At 41.8% G+C, this 17,166-nt stretch overlaps 1 protein-coding gene across 1 annotated transcript in view; it reads left to right on the forward strand.

The window, feature by feature from the left end:
- Positions 1-296: 296 nt before the first annotated feature.
- Positions 297-17,166, forward strand: part of LOC129102065 (poly [ADP-ribose] polymerase tankyrase-1-like) — a 73,758-nt gene continuing 56,888 nt past the window's right edge. The window contains 5 exon segments of the mRNA XM_054612007.1: positions 297-702; positions 705-848; positions 3,053-3,168; positions 4,879-4,987; positions 11,090-11,185. Coding sequence (XP_054467982.1) covers positions 336-702; positions 705-848; positions 3,053-3,168; positions 4,879-4,987; positions 11,090-11,185 — 832 coding nt within the window. The 5' untranslated portion in view covers positions 297-335.

The raw sequence follows: 17,166 nt of genomic DNA on the forward strand, positions 1-17,166 counted from the left end.
TTTGTGTAAAAGTTCCTAATATTTTCATTCAGTTCTTCCTTTGAATATGAATAAACATGCCAAATAATTTCAGTTTATTACCAAAAGTAAAGGGAAAAAAACACATTTTGGAATAAACATTTCACAGAGGAAAAATAAAAAACATAAAATAAGATAAATACATTTGTGTAAACGGTCAAGAAACCACCTTTTAAGAAGGTATTGAGTCTGTAGTCCTGCACAAATATATGTTTTTCTTCTGGAATCCCACTAAACCAGACCGGAAGTTGGACTCTCCTGGACCGGAAGCTGTCATCAGTGTTTTTGTTGCTAGTGGGGACTGTTGTGTTGTGAAAATGGCGACGCCTCGCCGCTCCTCTCAGCAGCAGCCGAGCTCCCTGCTGTCCTCCCCGGCCCGCGGCTCCTCTCAGCCCGCCACCCCGCTCGGCTCCCCGTCGGCATCCACCGACGATGCCACCCCGTTTACCCGCGTTATGGACATAAGGGCTGACGGAGAGGGAACCCCTGCCTCTCCCACCACCACCACCTCCCCGACTCTGGCCCTCACCTCCAGCAGCACCTCCAGCAGCAGTAGCAGCAGCGCTAGCTCCCCGACCACCACCGACGGCAGCGGGACCAGCCCCGGCTCTACGCCCGACTCAGGCAGCGGGGACTCGGGCAGCAGCAGCAGCAGTAGCGGTGGTGGTGGTGGTGGTGGTGGTGTGGTGGTGTAAGCGGGGCTTTCAGGGAGCTGTTTGAAGCCTGTCGCACAGGGGATGTTTCGAGGGTGAAGAAACTCGTGGATGCTCTGAATGTGAACGCTAAAGACATGGCAGGACGCAAATCGACACCACTGCATTTCGCTGCAGGTAAACATAACGGAGAGTTATAAGAAACTTAATCCTTTCTGCAGAGCTGCTTTTAGGGAGGGACCAGAAAGCAGCTAATGCACACTGGCAGACTTTAGCCATTAGCTGTGCATCAACAGTTTTCAGGATGATGTAAATAAACACCAATATCTGATAAATACATTACATTACATTACATTACAGTCATTTAGCAGACGCTTTTATCCAAAGCGACTTACAGGAAGTGTATTCAACATAGGTATTCAAGAGAACTACTAGTCACCAGAAGTCATAAGTGCATCTCCTTTCTTAAACAAGCATCTTAAAGCATAAACCAGAGCAAAAGTACAGTCAGTTAAAATGTTAAAATGTTAAGTCCAATCATTTACTCCATATAAAAAGTAAAAACTAAGTTGAAATATATTTCAAAAGAAATGCATTAACCTTTAATGGAGTAAGTCAATAGTTGTATTCAAAGGTTTTATTCAAGTAAAAAGGTTTACATTACATTACACTACATTACAGTCATTTAGCAGACGCTTTTATCCAAAGCGACTTACAGGAAGTGTATTCAACATAGGTATTCAAGAGAACTACTAGTCACCAGAAGTCATAAGTGCATCTCCTTTCTTAAACAAGCATCTTAAAGCATAAACCAGAGCAAAAGTATAGTGCAGAGGCAAATTACTACGAAAACAATAATTGCAACAGACTAATCCGAATATAGTAAGTGCTACAAACTACTACGAATAGGATAAGTGCAAATAGATATGGAATGCACCAAAAGATAAAGTTTAGTTAATTTCAATAACATTTAATGTAACAGTTACCATGTTGCACCCACCATACCATTGGTTATACCATTGATTATTTAAAGCATTAATTAAAATTGCCTAATGATAACTTTTCTTGTCTAAAACAACTGCCCCATCATCTCCTTTTCTCGGTTGTTAAGCCTTGAAGTGTTATTTAAAATTCAGTTCAGGTATAAATTATGTGTTGATGATAACAACATGACAACGGGGAGTGGCTTTGAAAGGCTTTGAGGATGTAGGATGTGTAGAACTGCTACTTATGCTTCTTGCCAACAGTGATACAGTGTGGTGCAAATAAGGCCTTGGTAACTTCATAATCAAATCAAAAGAACAATTCAACAATTTCAGCTGTAACTGTGATTTTTCTTTTTTTGAATATTCACAAATGCACTTTCAGTTGGGGAAACACATTTTATTTGCTGAAAATGTGGAAATTTTCTTACAATTTGTGCAACGTTTGAGTAGAAACATCCCTTAAAATACCCTTAAGTCAGGGAGAGGCTGGGATCTCAGATCATGAGTCAAACACTGCATCTGAACAGTGATATGAAAGTTGGCTCATGGGCTAAGGGATGGATTAAAAGCAAACAGAAAGACGACACAGCACGGACAAATCCCTTTATACACAAGGATCTCACCAGCTTAAAAAAGCCGCTTCAAATCGTTTCCAAACAGGCCTGCTACAAAACAACCAAGGTGGTTTAAGCTCAGACTTAACTGTTAATGTGACATGACAAATTACACATTTAAACTTAATTTTTGCTACAAGCAAGACATAGAAAGGCTCAGTCATCTCAATTAAAAAAAATTATTCATTTTTTTCATTTCAGTCTTGTCTGTACTTGTTTATGGTCCACGGCCATGAAAAGGGCTCCTCTTCACATCTGCTCTTCAGCTCCAGACTTGACTGCTTTTAATTCTTTCATCGGCGCAGACGAAAAGAAAAAAAAAAGATAAAAGAAGAAAAATTTGCACAGCTGTTTTACATCTCAGGCCCTCCTAATCCCCAGCAGCTTGATCAATGAACCGATTCTCTTGAGTCCCACGGCACGTTTGTAGTGAAGACATAATCTTCACTTGTATGGCGCTTTCCCAAACAGCTGCCACGTGTACCACACAAAACAAATCAACAAAATGCATAAACAGAAAATAAAACCGAAGACAATTTAGAGGATGGTATTAATTATGAACATGAAACAGATGCGGCAGCCTGTTGTTTCAGCTGTGTTGCTCCTTAATTCATCAGCCACTTTTTATTAACATAAAATACTGATTCAGGATATCTGGAAACTTCTCTAAAACCTACTGTCAAAGTTGCAGTTTTGATTTAGGAAGTCGTTTCATCTGGGCATCACAGTTCAAACGCTGTAACCCCAATCTCTTTCTCCCCCCCCTCTGATCTAATCTCAGGTTTTGGGCGGAAAGATGTGGTGGACCACCTGCTTCAGACTGGCGCCAATGTGCACGCACGGGATGATGGGGGTCTGATCCCGCTTCACAACGCCTGCTCATTTGGGCACTCCGAGGTGAGACTTTGCACAGAAACACTTTGATGTACTGTTGTTGTTTTTGGGGAGGTTTGTGCCTCTGCAGCAGAGTTAGTCAGACAAGCTTCATTCACAAGAATTGGTGTGGTGGTAAAAGTCCCGAACGGATAAAGAAGTAAACTGTAATCTCTGTTGTTATGAGAGCAAAAGATTATTCCACCCAAACATGTAAATCTGCTTTAATTGATCACATCGAGAAAACCTGGAAACCCCTGATGATGCATTCATATTCTGCTCACACCGACGCATGATGATGTTTTTGAATATCATCCACATATATGCTAATGCTTCTCGTCTTCCCGGCCTTTAACCATGGCCATCAATCTAATATTTACAATTTGGATTGTTTTATAGGCTTTTAGAGCTTTATTTATGAGCAATTTGCAGCCATGTCAGAAAAGCAAGTGTGCAATAATGCAACTGTGTGATCACAGGGACGATTAGCGTTGTGATGAAAGTAAACACTGTCCAAACCCAAACCAATCACTCAGCCACATCACAGAGGGCCCTCTGTAAGTGGTTGTTTGGTTTACGTTTTTGTGTGATTTTGTGAAAGAATGTCAGGTGTATGGGGGTTCGACACTCAGATTGTGAAATAACTCTGCCGTAAAGTGGAGGATTAAACCCTGCAAATTGGGAACAAGTTGCTGCGTGAAGTAAAGGACTATCTGGGCGTCTTATAACACGAGTGAGGGCGAGAGGGAGTCTGAGATTGACGGCTACATTGGTGTGGCATAGGTGCAGGCATTGTATCGGACTGTTTACTTAAGTTGGAAGGTGTTGAACCGCAATACCTTTTTACTTTTGGAATGTGTTTTACTTAGGCGGCAACCTCTGGTTCTGAAATGTTAATTGAACATGGAAGTCCCTTAAATTTGAATTCTGTCTTAGAATGGTTGCGGAAAGAAGTCAGGTTGTGATGAAGTGTTTATGGTCTAAATGTATAGACGTCTTCTTCAATACAGTGTGATGTTCATTTAGTAAATTATGGTCCCATTTAGTGTAAAAATAGACCAAGAAGCAGAGTATGCTTTAGGGCGTGTCTACCTTGTGATTGACAGGTCGCTACCATGGCGTTGTCCTGTCTGGGAGTTGTCCTTGTTCTGTTCTTAAATCTTAAACACTTTCACTGTGTGTTTTCAGTTCATGAAAGTTTATTGTAAGCATTTTGATTGCCTAAAAATGTTTTAATCTGCATCCGGTTGGATTTAGCTTAACAAACCAATTGGTGACGTCGTGGTGATTACGTCCACTTCTTACATACAGTCTATGGTTGTATTGTGTGTAGATGAAATTTATGAATGGATGCTTTTGACAAAGCAACAAAGATGAACTTGGAAGACTAGGTAACATGAAAAAAGAGGTTATTCCCTAATTTAAATTACTAAAATGAGTATCACTTTGGAATCAGTTCCAAAACTCAGGTACTGTGTTTGCACCGGTATCATAAAAAGTTAAAATGATACCCAGCCCTAGTTGTGGTGAAAAGCAGCGTAGATTTATCATACAGGTTAACTATCGTAAAACGGTGTTATCTAAACTTGCTTGATTAAGGCCAACCAACATGAGTAGGGGCAAAACAACCATGGGGGGGGAAACACTTGGGATTTTTTATTTTTTTGCCAAACAAAGAGAAAATGCAGATGTTCTGTATGTTTTTTTTTTTTTTTTTTTTTTTTTTTTTTTCAGGTGGTGTCCTTGTTGCTGTGTCAAGGGGCCGACCCGAATGCTCGAGACAACTGGAACTACACGCCACTCCATGAGGCTGCCATCAAGGGCAAGATAGACGTCTGTATAGGTAAACACCCAAAAACACACACTGCAGATATCGTGGTCTAAATAAACACAAATGCATATTTACTGATTTGGAAGCATCTGTGTTTATTTACATTCAATTATCTAGTGGCATTTGGAGTTTCTGTTTCTTAGCTTCTGTTAACCTGTGAAAACTGAACTGGACCGTGTGAGCAGAACAGAAGCAGTTAACATTCAGCAGAGTTACTAGATGCCACAATGCTTCTCAGAGTTGCATTGTTCCCTTGGGTGCAATAAAAGTCAGCGGTTGTTCTGTGGCGTTGCTAAATATGTTTAATTAATTGCGGCGGTGTAGCTGTGGTGAATTTATATATATTAAATTCTCTCTGGTGTTTCTGTGGAACTTTTTTGTTTTAAATGTCTCCTCCTCCAACCCCCACCACCCTCTTAAGTGACAACCTGGAGTTCTGTATAATCAATCAATAATATAATAATCAACATAATACATTTTAGAAACTATAATAAACCACCCGCAGACTGTACACTATTATTTGCCATTGAGCGTCAAGCAGCAAATAACCTGCAAATTGCAATTACTGTGTTACTGCCTATTCTTAAGCCCACACAGGGGGAAAAAAGAGCATTGATTTCTTTGAACAATATACAAAGAAATGACACTATATGAGCTCCCGCTGACGTAGGTTTTTTAGATTTAGAATAGAAACAACACCACGGGATCAGTTCAGAAAGGACATTAGTGGCAGCCTGAGGAAAATCTGAAGCAGAAAAGATCAGCACGGCATGACAACCGTCTGAGCAGCAAGTTGTAGCTTTACCCTTATGATCTTAATGGAAGAAGCGGTGCTCAGAGTGAGTAGCAGTAACAAATGACTGCAATGATATTCGGCATCACCTTGCTGCCGGCATCAGCATGGAGTGCTGAGAGCAACAAGGAGGAGAAGCTGCTTCTGTTGTTTTTTTTTTTTTTTTATGTCTACAACAAGCTGCTGCAGAATGTCAGAGCCCTGAATGTCTGCATAGCTGCTGAGGGCTTTGTGATACTCTGATGATTTATTAAGCATTTAGCATACAAATATGTTTTCAATCACACATGTACACAAATTGGGATTCTTCTCTTTGAAATGGCTGGTTTTACCTTTTCGAAGGTATTCTAAGGTGATCTTGTAATGGCAGTAAAATGGTTAGGAGCGTTCATTTATGTACAAATTTGCATTTCTCTCGGTTTATTGATGAGGCCTGTTGTGAATTGGGTCGCGGTGGTGTGTCAATTTAACACAAAATGTGTCCCAGGAAAATAATTCGGATACCATTGACCTACTCTTTAGTGTCCATCTCTGTGACTGTCTCACCACCTTGACGTCCTCCAACATAAACCATAAACAGCTTTGCTGAAGCTTTTTCTTCTTTCCTCCTGAAGCAGAACAGGCAGCTTTATATAGCGATTTAGGGATAATAATTATCCTCATGACCAAATCTCACAAACACGCACCTCCTCATGTAAAGGAGACATTCGTCAGGCTATAAAGAGCGATTTACGACAAGTTTGTGCAGTTGAGTAAGTTGAAGTTAAGAAGCTGGATCCGGTAAGAGGGATTTAGGAGAAAAAAAAAATACTTAAATGCTCTTTCATGAGGCCGATCGTCTTGGAGTTGAAGGGAGCAAGTCATGCATCCAAACACTCCACTAGCTGTTCGGAGGCCGCACTTGGTTTAGTTGCGCTCTAGAGCAATGTTACGGTAACATTCTGGGGCTGGTGTTATTGAAGGACACTGAACACTCAAACTGTTGTCATGCGGTTCTCTGATAAGCCCAATATAGTAAACATGTCTGAGTGGTCTGAGTCTTTTGAAAATACAGTCTGACACATTTTGTGAAGCAAGAGGACGATAAATAGTTTATTTGCTACCACGGTTGAAAAAAAGACTTTGAGGTCACACTACCAATTTTGGAGATAATATGAAAAACTGGCATATATATATATATATCCCCTTTGATATATTGTGCTGTCAGTGTTGTGTGTCTGACAGTTGATTTTCATAGTTTACTACGATAATCTGAAACCAATGGATGTAGGAAAAGTCCTGTGACAAATAGTCCACAAAAATGTTGAGTACACTGGACTTGGAGGGAAATATTACTGTTTGAATCGAAGATATTGTTGAGGACATGCAACATGGTTATGCCATTTGTGTGTTTTGTTTTTTTAAATATCTATTTTGAACCAGGTCTTCACGATCAAACCGTGTAGCACAGATTGATTCGATCATTGAGCAACATAATCATTTTTTGAGTGCTGAAAGTCAGTGCGTAGGTGTGCATATCTAGTCTGTAAAGCTTTTAAACAATTACCTGACAAATCCAGTATCTGATCATTATTGTTGAGTTTAAACCACTCAGAGGGACCGCGGCAATCACAAAAAACATGTTTTTTTTTTGTTTTTTTGGTCTGTTTGCATTACGTCTCTTTTCTCTGGTGTTAATCAGAAAAGCAAAACTGACCTTGTTGCATTTTAGTTTTTTTGTTTCCTGTCCGAACTGCTCAGTTACAGGCAACGAAGGCATGTAAACAAAAAAAACACTTGTTTATTGGACGGAGTTTCTGTGGCCTGTCATCCTGCCAGTTCAGAGCTTTGGCAGCAGAGTGAGAGTCAAATCAAAGTCTGATTCCTCAGCTAAGCATGAAGGACGCTCTATCCTCTCCGTTGGTTCTCACACAACTTGAGTGAGACATTAATCTTTCATTGCTGGACCTGCCTCTCTGCGAGCTCAAGGTCTGGAGAAAATCTCATCAACAAACTTGGGATAAGACGATCTTGGAAATCCTAAAGCAGCCATTCGATTGGCTCTGAGTTAATAACTGGCAGCCTCCATTAATGTCTGTTCAGTACACGGTTTACACAGTGTCCTCAGCTCTCTGCTGGGTCATTTGAATGCTTATCTATGTTATCATAGGCCAACTGACACTCCACCCTTTCCCACCCCAGATGTCAGTAAGGTTAATGAGATGTCAATGCAGATGTCAACGATGTTTGGTTTTTGTACTTCAAGCACTTCGTAATCACACCTTTTCAATGTATCTTTATGTATTTTATTCAGCGTCCATTGTTTAATACTTGGTTGAAATTATTTGCGATTGATTTAACTTGCCAAGGTTTTCTATTAGTTGGCAGGATGAGGCAGTTGCATTTGTTAAATTACGACAAGATACTATCAATTATTTTAATTATTGGTTAAGCTCTCTATTTATTCTTGATTAAATATTCTTTAATGAAAATAGACAAAATTGAGGGCCCCAGAGGGGGTTTTCAAACCAGCAATTCAGTTTTGTAAAGCTAAAAGCCCAGAACCAAAAACAGTGTCATTTGAGAGGCTGAATTAGTCAATGTTTGGTATTTTTTCATGGATAATTGACTAAGACAAAAAATACATTATCTCTTTTATTTCTATTGATCAATTAATAGTCTCAGATTGACATTTGGTATAGACGCCCAGTCAGTTTCAGATGTTTAATGCATTTGTAGGCTAATGCTCCGCAGCTCGGCTCTCTCAGTTTTTTCTGTTAAATTTATTCTAATGGTGGCAGCACAGTAAAAAAAAGTATTCCTTATCCCTTTTACGTAGGGTGGAGTTTTTACTTTTGCCCAAATAAGTGCCTGCAGCTCCTTGCCTATGTGTTGGCTTGTGCAAACTGTGCCACTTAAAATGTCTAAATGTAAATTTAGACAAACTAATATTACACATTCACAGAAAGGCTTTTACTGTGAAGGAGCTGTAAGAACTGTTAAAGCCCCACTGAAACAGATTTTAGAGCGTCTATTCCCCAGTGAAATGCAATGTTTTATGGGCTAAAGGAGGGATTAAAATAAAATCCTTTGCATTTGATTGAACTGTTAAAAGTGGGCGGTCTTGGAATGTATTTCCATACATAGCTACAGAGGTATATCACTGGTCCTATACATTAAAGGCAAGGAACCCTTAAAAAAACAAAACAAAGATTAATTGATTTATGCATGGATGTCATGATATTATTGGTTGAAATCGGAAAGTACTACCATACCTTATGCACACGTCATATTTTTTGTTTGTTTTATAGAAAAAAAGGTAAATGGATGTTGTTAGAAAAATACAAATAAAGAGATCTTTTGTACCCTTTTTGCATTTATGGTTGAATAGGTGCACAGTATGACCCCCCCCATTTGAACAAAGGAAAAAAAAAATCTGTCCCTATGTTACTTACTAATTGGACAAATGCATTTCAGATAGTCATAAAATAAATGTTGCAAATCTGACATTGTCCCCAAAACTAATCCTGACCTAAAAGAGGATTTAGATTGTCCAGAGAGGGCTTTAGCAGGTATTACTGACAAGCTGTGGCCATTAAAGACAAAACTGAAACCAGGAAACTAGATGTTGACAACCAAAATGATTTGGAAACAATGGTACTGTCTGGATTTGTGACATACTCCGTGTCTGAGTGAGAGTTATGGTTGCCGTCACTATAGGTACATCTTTATCCTCTTATTGTCGGGTATCAGTGTGTGTGTGTGTCTGTGTGCTCGCTCATGTGTGTGTATATGGGATTGGTGCAGAGCTAAATCATATTTTTGTGGAGGGGTGACTAAGGTCTGCGTCAGCGCCGGGGCAGTGCCTCATGTATGTGTGCGAGGCCCGGTTATCTTCCTCCTCTACGTCCCTCTCTGTCGGGTTTCGCGGAGTACTTTGAGATCCACACGAGTCAAAGGTCACGTGCACCGGGAGCTGCTCAGCTACCACAACAGTGTGAAGTGAGATGGAGAGGAAGGCAGTGAGAGTGTTGACGTTGGAGCCCTCAAAAGAGCTAATTTACACAAAAGAAAAAAGAAAACCAGAGCGCAGGCGGAGTTTGTTATTCAGCTCATACCTGTTCAGTAGTCGCATGACTCTGCCCTCTCTTCTGTTGTCTTCTCCTCTCCTTTTGTTTCCTCTCCTCTCCTCCCCCCCCTTTTCATCTCCTCTCATTTCTTCTCTTCTCTTCTCCCTTTTCCTTTCTTTTCCTCCTCATTTCTACACTCCTCTCCTCCCATGCTTCTCCCCTCCTCTCATTTCTTCTCTTCTTCCATTTCCTCTTCTCTCATTTCCTTTCATTTCCTCCTCTCATTTCTTCTTTTCTCATCTCTCATTTCTTCTCCTTCCTTTTCCTCTTCTCTCATTTCCTTTCATTCCCTCCCTCTCCTTTCTCTTCTCATCTCCTCTGTTTTTACTACTCCCTGCTCTCTCCTCTCTCTCTCTCTCTCTCTCTCTCTCTCTCTCTCTCCCTCTTCAGCACACAAACAACACTCCTGGTTTGTTTTGCTCTCCCTCCCCTCTCTTCGTCCTCCACCTCTCCCATCCTCTCCCCCCCCTCCCCCCCCCCCCACCTCCCCTCTCATCTCGCTCTCCGCTGCATCGCTCAGTCAGTCGGGGAGGCGAGAGTCTCTCCACTCGCACCGCCTGCCCGCCTCGCTTCTGCTGCTGCTGCTGCTGCTGCTTCTGCCTCGATTGGCCGTAGCAACCCGTCTCTCCTTGTCCTCACTCCTTCTTGTTTATTTCTCTCAGCTCAGCCATAGGCTTCCCGCGCTCCTCCATGGAGGTGTTATGTGTTTTGTAGCCAGTCTCGTAGTCGCCGCTCTCTGTAAGGTCCGCTGTTTGTCTGGCAGTGTGGTTGTAGCAGCAGCAGCGTAGCTCTCGCTCCTCTCCTCTCGCTGTGGCATGTCTGTTTACATCAGCGGCATGGCGCGCAGGGCAGGGGCAGCCAGGGGCAGCCGAGAGAGCAGCGCTAGCAACAGAGGTGGAGCGGCCGGAGGAGGAGGAGGAGGAGGAGGAGGAGAAGGAGGAGGAAGAGGGAAATGTGAAACAGCACGTGCAGCAGGAGACACAGCCAGAGGTGGAGGAGCAGGAGGGATAGCAGAGGAGCAAGTGGGAGGGAAAGGAGGAGGTCCAGGAAGAGCAGTTTATGGAGCAGGATGTGGTTCAGGAGCAGGAGCCGGAACAAGAGCAGGAGGAGGAGGAGGAGGAGGAGGAGGAGGACTAGGGGAAGGTGTGTGTCGGGGAGTTTGTATGTCAGTCCAGGAGCTGAGCTACTGTCTGTGTCTGCCCTGTTGTACAGTGTTACTGCAGCACGGAGCCGACCCCAACATCCGCAACACCGACGGCAAGTCCGCCCTGGACCTGGCCGAACCCTCCGCCAAGGCCGTTCTCACAGGTCAGTGTCCCGTCTGTGTATCTGTCTGTCAAATGTCAAATGCCACACACACACACACACACACACACACACACACACACACACACACACACACACACACACACACACTGGTCTGTACATGTCTGTATGTTGCACATTGTGTTTTTCGTTTGTTTGTCTTTCCCGTTCTCTTTCTGCCTTTTCCTTATAGGATGCACTTTTCACCTTCTTCTTCTTAATCAGTTCTCAGGTCGCACAAAACGTTAAACCAACGTTCCTTTTCAATTCTGTCCAAGGCTGCAGGCAGTACTGCCTCTTGTTCCTGTCAATCTGTCACCCTTTTTTATTTTTGCAAGGCTGTGCCGCTCATGTACTCACCACGCATGTTATTCAGTCTTTGTGGCCAAGGCTGTACACACATCAGTCATTCCTTCACATTTTATTTAGTTTGGCTCCGCCTTTATCCAATAATCAGGGGTCAGGGGTATTTATGTCTCTGCTTTCTTTTATGAGTCCCATTCTTCTGGCTGAGGCTGCACTCATTGATCAGCTACTCATTAAACTCACTCTCCGTGTAGAATTTTGACCTTTGTTTTTATGCTTGTTTCTGTCTTTCTCTTGGTCTTTCATTTGTTCCTTCCTTACTTCCTTCATTCCTGTCTGGTGTTGAAAGTAGAGGAATAACCAACACAATAACACAGTAGATCTTGACTGAGCAGTGTTTTCTTTAAGCCAGCACAATGCTGCAAACAGTAACAAATTGAAAATACATAAAAAATGCAGTTTATCCCACACTCATCATCCTCCTCCTCATCACCATCTCACTTGGGTTTAGGCTAGCACTGATGCTTCTAGACCTGAATCACTAAAAGCGAAAAGTTTGCTTATCATTTTATCACTTTCCCTACAATAAAACAGCAGAAAGAGGAGGATTTTACACCCTTACAGGCAAAAGAACAACAATCTTAAACTAATGGGATAGGTTTAGTGGCCAACGTGGGACACTTAAACTATGCAGTGGAACTCGGACTATTGGTTTCTTTATTGTTAAAAGCCCTTAAAGGCAGCAGGACCCATTACACCTATTTATTGGTAGAGGAACCACTTGGACACAGTTACAGCCTTTAAATGATGAACTAATTAAAAATATATGGCTTTTAAATAACTAAATGTTTGTATATTTCTTCTCAATTTCCCCTTGGTTAGACAGCTAAATGTACAGACACAGATGAAGTTTTTGTAGGTTTTCCAGCCTGTTTTAGTTCAATGATTTTTGCAAAACAGCACTTTGCATATTCCCTTTTGATGAGCTTCTTCATGCTATATTATATGTGTATGTGTTGGCTTATGAGTTATGACACCTTATCTCACTTTATCTTCAGATGGGGAAAAAGTTGAAAGACATGGTTCTTATTGAACTAAATTAATCTTCACATTTTTGCCTTTGCATAGCTTCCCACTATTTACACTGTGTTACATCACCAATACCCATCAATTCCCTCTGTGGTAAACGAGATGAACCGTGAGATACCACAGCGAGGAGCTGTGCCGTGTCAAAAACATGTGGAGGATATTCACCGCAGCCACCCTGTGAAAAATCAATGTCCTTGCCAGCTAGAATTGAAATGAGGTTGTTCGATGTTAGAAATATTGAACATTGCCGCTTGTTTTGCAGTTATCCCCCTCGTCCCATCTCGGTATCAGCCGTGATACAAGTTTAACAACGGAACTGTCATGGAAATGCGATTTATGGGCCGTAAAACTAGAGGATTTGACAGAGGAGTAATTGATCGAAGTCTAATTGTGATAGAAAATGTAAACCAAACATTGCAGACTTATTCGTGTGTGTGTGTGTGTGTGTGTGTGTGTGTGTGTGTGTGTGTGTGTGTGTGTGTGTGTGTGTGTGTGTGTGTGTGTGTGTGTGTGTGTGTGTGTGTGTGTGTGTGTGTGTGTGTGTGTGTGTGTGTGTATGTAATAACTCAAGGCGGCTAATAGTGTAAACAACATATTGACTGAGACGTCCTCAAACACAGTCCTGCTTACAAATTAGAGTGAACGCTGCAGCTCTGTTGTGTTTGTTAATTGACATCAAAGATGGCTCAAACTGTGAGTGGTATCTCGTCTGGCGGGACGTGGGGGATTTGAAGTGAGGAAGCTTGAGGGAGAGAGTCTTAACTCAGTCAAATCTGAACGCACAGACATGATGCAGACATTTTTAGATATTATCCTTATCTGTCCAAATGTTCATCCTCTGTTATACGTCCATAGATCTGCCTCTATGCAGAAATAAATAGAAAAAAGGATGCGTCTCATAACTCCAAAACTTGTGTGTTGGAGAACTAAGGTGATGCAAAAACGCAAATGGCCCCATTTAGAGCCAGAGACTGGTTTGTCCATTCTGGGCTACTGTGGAAACATTGGGGTGCAACATGGAGGACTTTGTGAAAGAGTTCTGCTCCATATGTAGATATAAACGGCTCATTTTAAGGTAAAGAATATGCAACAGTTCTTATCAACAGGTGATTAAACACTATAACACAATAAAACATAGTTATGAATATTATATTATTACAACAGATTCCCCCAAAACCCCACACACTGGACCTTTTAAGCCAATTTACCTGTGAGATCTATTGAAATTAGCTCCAGTGTGCCACATCTGCCTTCCCCCCATTACAGTCATTTATAAGCAGTTTTCTTTTTTTTCGCTGCTCAAAGTGAAGCAAAGGTCGTACCTCACCAGTCACCCGTGGAACCTTGATTTATTTTTTTAATGGAAGTACATTTTAAGCAGATTTATGATGCCCCAGCTGCCTACTCATTGAATCTTAAAGCTCTATAATGGAAACAAGGGCTTTGGGATTAAAACATGTTTTAATTTACATAAATTAGGGACTGAAATTGACATTTTTCAAGACATTTTAACTTGTCAAAGTAGGGAAAGCACGAGTGTAATTAATAACATTAATAATGGCTCTATTCCATTCAGGTGATTCATTGAGCCCTTGCCAATAAGCAGGCATTCATAATACCAGAACTGGATCACCTAACTGGAATGCATCCTTAATTGAGGTCATTAATTACACCTGTGCTTTTCCTTTCTATGGCACGTCTAAAGGTCTTCTGAATAGAGAATTTATAATACAGTATCGTGGTTAGAACGTATAAAATGTCACAGAATGCTTATCGTTTGGCTTAAATCTAAGCCTTCAAAAGGAGCATATGGGTGTGTTTTGAAATTTCAATGAAAAAGACACCAGAAAGACATTTGCAAGGACAGCTAAATGTTATCTGGAGCCTTCAACATCTGCCGTTTCCACAGGAATCTGCCGATGCATTTAACAGGGAAACCAGTTGATCCATAACACCAGCGCTCTGACTCTCCCCTCCATCATCGGCCTCTTCCTCCTGCAGCGATTTGTTCAGTATTCTGTCTGCGCTTCGGATCTGACAAATTTACGGCACCTTGTTAAGCAATGTGAGTTATCCTATTAATGGCCGGGGCTAATTACCCAAACTATCGTCCTGTTGCGATGTCTTTTCACCCAGCGCCCTTCCGGAGTGATTCAACTCTTCTAATTACTGTAGGCAGTGATGCATTTAATGCAATGCTCTTAAAGACTGTTTCATTATCGTCGACATGGTCAGGTTATGGCAGAAAAAAAAAATCAAACCAAGCCTTTAAACACTCTTTCCAGGGGTGTAAATGTGAACATATGTATGTTTTTGTATTTGTAGCTTGTGTATAATCTTCCACTGACCCCCCCCGCATTAGCGTTTTTTCTCTCCTGTCCTATATGTTCTACGATTTAGAGGCGCTGCTCTATTCCTCATCTCTGCTGCAGGCCGGCACAGCTTTCAACCCCAGTCGGTGGTGATGGAAGTTTATATTGACCCATAAATAAGCTCCACTGCTCTGCCACATCCAACAAAGTGCTCTCAGGAATGATGGACTCTGTTCCCTGTTACCTGTAGACGTGGAACGGAAAGAACGAGAGAATTCAATTTTTTAAGGGGGCTTCGAACACAAGATTCATTACTTGGTTGCCATATAGTTGACAGAAATTTGGTTTGGATAGCTCACACACTGCATATTAATTGTTGCAAAGTTTGTTTTCCTGATCAGGGAGGACGTATGTCAGAACAGGGCAGGGTGGGGTTGACAGTCAGGTCTTTGTTCAAATCCTCAAAGGCTACCCAGATGTGCCAGACAGTTCATTCCATGAGTATGAGACACTGCTATTTTCACCACAGCAGGGTTCAGACTCACAAACACAACTGTAAAATTGAATGCCCAAGGCCTGGGCGCTGTGCTTCTCAATATTGTTTGCACAAGTACAATGAGTACTAGCAAGGATGGTTTCATGGCTTCCAGCTCATTGAAAATCTATTTGTACAGTGCTACCTGTCACGAACTGCTGTTGCAATATAAGTACGGCAATAGATGAGCAATTAAGTCTGATAGAGATGTAAATTAGCGTTACTTTGTTGTGCCTTTGCAGGGTGAATGCCTAGAGAGTTTCAAGTTAATTATGTTGTTCCTTATCGGGTTTACAAAGGACAGCATGCACAGATTGGCTGTGCGATTAGCCTATCGCTAGATGCTCACTGGCTCCTGGAGCTAAACTCGGTCGCCCCTCAGTACACAACATTTATCAGATATTGGAGCGAGGCTGGTGTGTTTCTTATCGGCTCCATGGCGCAGCGTCGATGTTGAGGAATGCTAGGTACATCAGTATTTTTGGGACTAGGCAAAGTCATTTCCAGCACAAACACTGCTCTTTAGCACAAAGTGGACGAGAGACTGCACATTTGAGTAGCAATATAATGGATTATGGCTTAATCACGCTTATTTAGTGTTTCAATGTACATCGTATTTCACAGGATACGAAGTGGACTACATAACTAACAAGTGTCAAATAATAGGATAATGGTGGGCACTAAAACGAAATCAGAAGGCCTCACTTGAAGTGAGAGAAAAGCTGGCCGCAGGTGAGCTTTGGAGCTGACGGTAGGTGGGTTTGCTACGTTTTGGACAGAGATAGAGGTTTCCTCCTGCCTCCAGTCTTTTTGCTAAGATAAGATAACCGCCAGAGGTTCCTACGCCAACGTGAGAGTTTTTATCAAAAGCCTGGTAATTCCAAGAAATCCAGAATATCAGACCGCAGATAAGTAATCGCAAGAAAAAGCACGGTAATGATGTAAAAAGCCAAAGAACAGCCAACTTAGGAAACAAAGGGATCACCAGGAAGATTTTTCACTTACATCCGTCTTTCCTGTCGTTAGTGATTGATCTTCCTCTGGCCAAAAAAGCAGTGATTAGGACACTTTCATCAAGTTGTTTCTGCCCTTGACAATTCTGTCCTTTCTCCCCTCGCGTCGCTTCCTCTCTTCGCTCATCAATTACGACGTTGTTTAATGAGCTTGCAAGTACAGCATGTACTCCATCCATCCATCCCTCATCCCCGCATAAGCCCTGGCGTCGATCTTTCCCTTTTGACACGTTGTCCATACTCTTTGTTCCTTTGCCCCCTGCTGTCTCTCAACCGTCTCGAGCTCCATACCAATCGGCCTCTCCATCCTTTCCCTCCGACAATCGTCATTTATTCTCTTTCTGCTATTCACTTGAGATGTCTTAATCTGCCTCATCCGCTTCAAATCTCTGACAGTGACATGATTCGAGTGTTATTTCAGTCTATGAAGTACACACAGATTAGCTGGTGGTGCATCAAAGACCTCAGCAACCCTGCAAAGATGGTGCAGTTTCAACACGGTACCTGCATTCATTGATCAACATCACTGCAAATATATAATCGATTTATCTAAGGTTGCCAAGGCTGTTTGTTACCAAATACAGCCAAATACTTTGAGATCCTACCAACAAACAAACTAGTAAAATTTAGGCTCTCTGACGGTTAACTGGTGGAGGTAATTTATGTGGTAATCTCTCTAAGGCTGTTGTGAATTCTCCAAGTATTAAGAGCTCATTGGTGATTTTGTCT

Source organism: Anoplopoma fimbria, chromosome 14 (genome assembly GCF_027596085.1).
Source record: "Anoplopoma fimbria isolate UVic2021 breed Golden Eagle Sablefish chromosome 14, Afim_UVic_2022, whole genome shotgun sequence".
In the NCBI taxonomy this organism is placed as follows: Eukaryota; Metazoa; Chordata; class Actinopteri; order Perciformes; family Anoplopomatidae; genus Anoplopoma; species Anoplopoma fimbria.